At 42.0% G+C, this 5584-nt stretch overlaps 1 protein-coding gene across 1 annotated transcript; it reads right to left on the bottom strand.

Annotated features, from left to right (window-relative positions):
- Positions 1-3813: 3813 nt before the first annotated feature.
- LOC136852110 (uncharacterized) lies at positions 3814-4985 on the bottom strand. Its single transcript, XM_067126561.1, has 3 exons — positions 4882-4985; positions 4484-4741; positions 3814-4387 (listed from the first exon to the last, which is right to left on the bottom strand). Exons 1-3 carry the CDS (start codon positions 4983-4985, stop codon positions 3814-3816), a joined length of 936 nt encoding a protein of 311 aa, XP_066982662.1.
- Positions 4986-5584: the final 599 nt, after the last annotated feature.

The following is a 5584-nucleotide window of genomic DNA, read 5'->3' as shown; positions in this document are numbered from 1 at the left end:
ATAAAATGAATCACAGTTCGTACATGGGATTCTATAAACAATGTACTATCTTAGTGAGTACAATTTACTATAAGCATGTCTTTTGTAGTGTCATCATATTGAAAGGTTACATTTACAATCAGTATTTTTAACGTTTATAGGATTGATTTAAGGCCGATGAAAAGTGGCAAACAATGGGTTTTCTTAGGTAATTCTTCCTTCCCGTGGTTTTTTTTTATAAGATGTTCATGCAGCTTAGTTGTAGCAAGTATTCTCAAAGTATAAGCTGGATAAAATGAGTCCCTTTCTTTTCTTCTAATGCTGCGTAGTTCGGTGACCAGAATTCGGGACTGAGAGCACGTAATGTTTGCATGAGCACTGAAGAGGATACAGAGATTTTTATGTTAATAATAATATGAAGCCCTGAAAAATAATGTACACATATTATTTGTTGTTTTTTTGTAGTATACTAAATTTACACTGAAAATGGTCACTTCAGATATCAGTGTCTGTATTGGTGAAGAAACCCACAATGGTGTAAGTGTAAATATATATTAGAAATATGTATACAAAACGAGAGCTCTCGAGAACCTGCTTGAGTCTCCTTCTTGATTGAGATTGGGAAAGAGAATCGAGCAGGTTCTCGAAAGCTCTCGTTTTGTATATTCATTTCTAATATATATTTACATTTACGCCATAGAGGATTTCTTCGCCATTTTAGTGACTCATGCTATGATGAGATTTTTATGAATGTATTTCTAGCCTGATTTTCGTAAACGGGACTTGTTCCGTCAATTTTTCCAAGAGGTTATTTACATATAAAACTATATAGGCATGGAAGCCAAATCAGCTGAAGACCTAGATGTAGTGGTGAAAAGGTTTGAAGAATATGAATTAAAAATGGGAGCGAGGAAAAAGGGAAAATAAAGAAGAGAGAGAGAGAGAGAGAGAGAGCGAGAGAGGGAGAGAGAGAGAGAGAGAGAGAGAGAGAAGGTAATAGACGCGTTAATGTGATAATGCTCAGCCAGATAAAAAAAAGATAGTGTTGACGGAAAAAATGGAGGGATACAGGCCCAGGAAATGGGCGACGACGAAATTTGAACAGAGCACGGTGACTGTGCATGGCGATTTTGCTGTTGATATGGTGAAGCATCCGTGACGTTCATAGACTGAGGGATCATCTCTTGGGGGGGGGGGGCAGGAATGAGGGGTTCTCTTCACCCCAAACAGGGGGAGGGGCCCAGGCAGAGCAAGGGTAAACGAAGGAAGAGGTCTTTACCTCGTGTTAGTGTACCATAGAGGAGAACCCCTTTTTAAGGCGCGAGGTTTATACCTTATTTTATGCTTACGGGGAAGATTGAAATAGTCTCTCTCTCTCTCTCTCTCTCTCTCTCTCTCTCTCTCTCTCTCTCTCTAAGCATAGATATATTCATATGTATATCTGTGTTAGGAGATTTTTGTACTGCTAAAATATGTAAAAATAACTCACTTTATTATTATTATTATTATTATTATTATTATTATTATTATTATTATTATTATTATTGCATGCTTCTTGAAGAGAAGGTCATTTAAGAAGTCAGGATATGATGAAGTAAGAGAGGATTCTTGATTCTGAAAGCAAGTGGCATGATAATTGTTACCTGCTCAAGTGGGGTCATACTCGTAAAGCGAATTGTCATCAATAATAAAGCCTCAAATATTTTGTGATTTCCTTTGGCAATTGGCAATATTATTAATGCGGAATTGAACAATTTTTTGTGATTGTTTCTTTGAATCATGTAATATATTTTTTTCTTTGAAATGTATCGTCAGTTTGCAGTGTCCATGGCAACGTTTTCTAGTGGATATTTCTTGGAAGAATAGTTTTATTAGAAGAAGTTTTTTGAGCCTATCTGTTGTCATCCTATTATAATATTGTAGATCATACTATAAATTGTTATAAGGTATTTTGAGGTGAGTTGGGCATGTGGAAAGTATGAAAGAATATTGATTTGCAAGTAGAATACATCTATGTCAGACGGTATCTAAGAAGTGAAGAAAAAAAAGGTCAAGAAAAGGTTAGAATGATGGAGTGACGTACACATCAGAAAGTATTCTTGAACTACATTTTGTTGCGAGACTGTGCTATCGTAGGTACTTGGCAGTCTGTTTGTGGCTTCAGCGAATGTTTACCGAGTGTTTTTGGAGGCATAGAGCATTTATCTTTTTTGTACATTCTTGAGTCAGTAGCCAGAAAAGGCCTAAATTTCATGGACTGCTCTCTTACTTGTCTCTGAAATCATACCCCTGGTTTATATAGGCCGAATATGACTGACGAATGATTACTTTTATAGCCCCAGACCGAAAAAGAAAGCGAGAGAAATGAGATAAAAAAAATTAGGCTTAGGACAAAACAATCTCCACCTCCCTCCCCTTAAAAAAAAGAAAAAAAAAACAGAAAAGTAAAAGATGTGCCATCGGAAAGTTATATAGGTGTCAGGCAAAACAAAAGTTGGTAGGGAATGCCATTACTTGGCATTATGAGGAGAGAAAGGAGACAACGAATCGAGCAATAGTGGATGTATTTTTTCAGTAAATATCGGCACATTTCTTGGCTGTTTTCTTTTGACAGAAATTATCCTTTATGAGGGAAGCCAGGACGGCAGGAAAAATGGGAATGCAAACTTCTACTGTACACTAAACCAAAGAGAAACTTTTCAAGAAGAGTATTCTTCACTCGCCCTCACCAGGCAGATTTCTTCTGTCCTCTGCTGATGCAGTACCAGTATTTTTGAGTTGATATACGATTGATAAATAAGATCCACGGAAGACGAGTCATAGAACATGCTTTATAAGGCATATAGTTGTGAACCTTTCGTATGAAGACATTGAACAATGTTATTGAAGGTTGAGGAATTTTTGTAGGTTTTAGGGAAATCGAAGAAACATGTTAGGAGGAAATTAGAGATGGAAAGATTTTATTGATAGGGGAAAAAAATATACGTGTTTTCAGAAGAAAGTATTTTCATCTTTTTCCCTTGAATTAGGTAATGAGTGAGGTATAACTTGCTAAAAAAAAAAAAAAAAAAATAGAAAAAGGAATCATACTTGAAACCAAGCCCAGATTTACCTGCGTCGATTTTTTATCACTATGTTGATTATGTTAACAGGCTTCCTTTTCACAGAAGATATTGTAGAGAAGGCGTAAGCAAGAGTCAGCGTCTACAGACTTACTAATTTATTCAGGCAACAGACAGGTCAATAAGTCTTGCGAGGGGAAATGTAGCGCCTGACACCAGGCGAAAGAAAACAGAGGTCACTACACAATCATTTTTGTTTGTTGACAGATGAATATGTGCTTATAAATTAACATACAAGGTATGACTGGAGCTATAATACATGTGGCTGAAATGCTGACATTGTAATGTGTACGGTGTCAGTAATACATTTGATCTGGCAATAATATGAAAGAAGATATGCATATAAAATATGCTTGACGCATGATGTGTTTTTTGTGTCTGCACATATTGCCCCCAGAGATGTTGCTGTGAAGAGATTAGCGAGCCAGGTGAGATGACAGTGTGTGGGGTCCACATCGGACCCTACAGGACTCCCGCCTTGGAGAGGCCTATGGTTGTAGGTCGGTTTCTGGGAGGTAAGCTGGGTTTAGGCAGTCAGTAGACACCCACGTCGTCCTGCTGTCTATTGTCATCTGGTGGGCCTTTTGTCGTCTCTGGGTGATACGGTATGGTCCCGAGTAGGCTGGGGAGAGAGGGGGCTCTGTGTGTGTGTCTGCCTATGTGAACGCATATTTTGCGTTCTTCAGCTCGCTGGGGATGTACACTTCTCTGGTCACGTGGTTGGCATTTTCCGTTCTACCGCTTTTCGGGTGTCGGAGGAGGATGTTGGGCTCATTTGATCTTGAAAGACATCTGCTGGCAATGTTAGTGCTTGGCTGTATAGGACTTCTCCTGGAGATGCATTGAATGCTACGTGCAGTGTTGTTCTTAGGCCCAGTAAGACCCATGGTAACTCCTTTCTCCAGCTCCCGCCTTGACATCTGGCGGTGAGTGATGCTTTCAACAACCAGTGTAGCCTTTCGATGATGCTGATAGCTTCTGGACTGTAGGCTGTTGCATGTGCTATCTTTGTCCCCAAACTGTCTGTGAGGGCGTTCCACAGGGTGGACGTGAAGCTGGCTCCCTTGTCACTCATGATGATCTGCGGGATTCCATGCCTGCTGACCCATCTGATGATGGCTTTCATGCAGTTTTCTGCCATCTGTTGCTGAATTGGTATTGCTTTGGGCCACCTGGTATTTCTGTCGATGATGGTGAACAGGTATCTGTACTCCTTGGACAGGGTAGTGGTCCCACTATGTCGACATGGATGTGGGTGTAGGTGTGTTGGTGGTTCGTTTGCCTGGCTGTTGACGAGATGATGTCAGAGTTGTTTTTGGGGTCAGGTGTTTTGATGCTACATCCACCAGCAGGTTGTGTGCTGTTAGGAAGTCTGCTCTAACTGTGCTATCGTTACATCTGCCATGGTTAAGGTCCAACTGTAGTCTTTTCCAGTGAATGACACGTTCATATCCCGCCTCCCGTACATCTCAAGTGGTGCTCTGCTGGCGGTGGATATGTGGAGGTTGGTAGGTGGAGCGGGGTTGAGTCTTTCATTCAGACTGGTTGGCACAAATGACCTGCATGCCCTGGTGTTGAGGAATTCTGTGTCTGACCTTTCGTCCCTGATGAAGAAGCATGTGGAGCCTCTATGTTCATATCTGGAAGAAAGACAGCTGTGGGCAGGCGCATTTTCTCTTAGGAGGCAACCAGTCTTCCCACTGCTGATGTTTAGTTGGATGGGTTATGGGTGCGACCCTCTTGCATGTTTTTTAAAACAGGCAGCCTTTGTCACATTTGCCGGCTTTCTTCCCGAAGCTCTAATGGAAGTAGCACATCCCCTCTGGTGGTTCGTCTTTCTTCTGTCTGGTCTTTCCCTTGATGAGTTGCTTGGGGAAGTTTCATTTGTGGGTGGGGGTGGCTGGTCCCTCTGGGTCACTCTCGGATTCCATGTCGGTTGACTGCTGGGCCCGTCGTGGTGCTGCTGCAGCTGTTGATGGCTGTGTGGGCTCCGCTGTTTTGTGGGCCACGTGCACTGCATCAACCAATTTCAGGAATTCCTCGATTGGTATGGTGGAGGCATTGGGCATGGCTGCCACTGTTTGGTGGGGTAATCTTGTGAGGAGTACCTGTCTCACAAGGTCTAGGGATGACTCAGGGTGGCTGTCTGTGGTGGGTAGTGTGATGAGCTGCCGCAACTGTTTGTAGACGTGGGATGGCTGCTCATCTCCTATGGTGCCCCAGCGTAGTTGAGGAATTTCTTGGCTTATGGGGCTGGTGGCATGCTGAAGGATGACTTCAGCTGATCCTTCAGCAATTCTTAGGTAATGGGGGTTTTGAAGTTCTGCGTGCCATCCTGCAATTTGCTCGAAGACGTCGTCTGGTAGGAATTCGAGGCTTTGCGTGTTGAGGAGGTGATTTTCTTTGATTGGAAGATTGTTTTTGCCCTGAAGAACCAAGCTTCTGGGTTGTGGGGCGTGAATGGAGGTAGACATATGGTGGCG

This window comes from Macrobrachium rosenbergii, chromosome 25 (assembly GCF_040412425.1).
Source record: "Macrobrachium rosenbergii isolate ZJJX-2024 chromosome 25, ASM4041242v1, whole genome shotgun sequence".
In the NCBI taxonomy this organism is placed as follows: domain Eukaryota; kingdom Metazoa; phylum Arthropoda; class Malacostraca; order Decapoda; family Palaemonidae; genus Macrobrachium; species Macrobrachium rosenbergii.
Note: the sequence above shows the minus strand (reverse complement) of the source record. Positions and strands in the feature narration are given on the sequence as shown.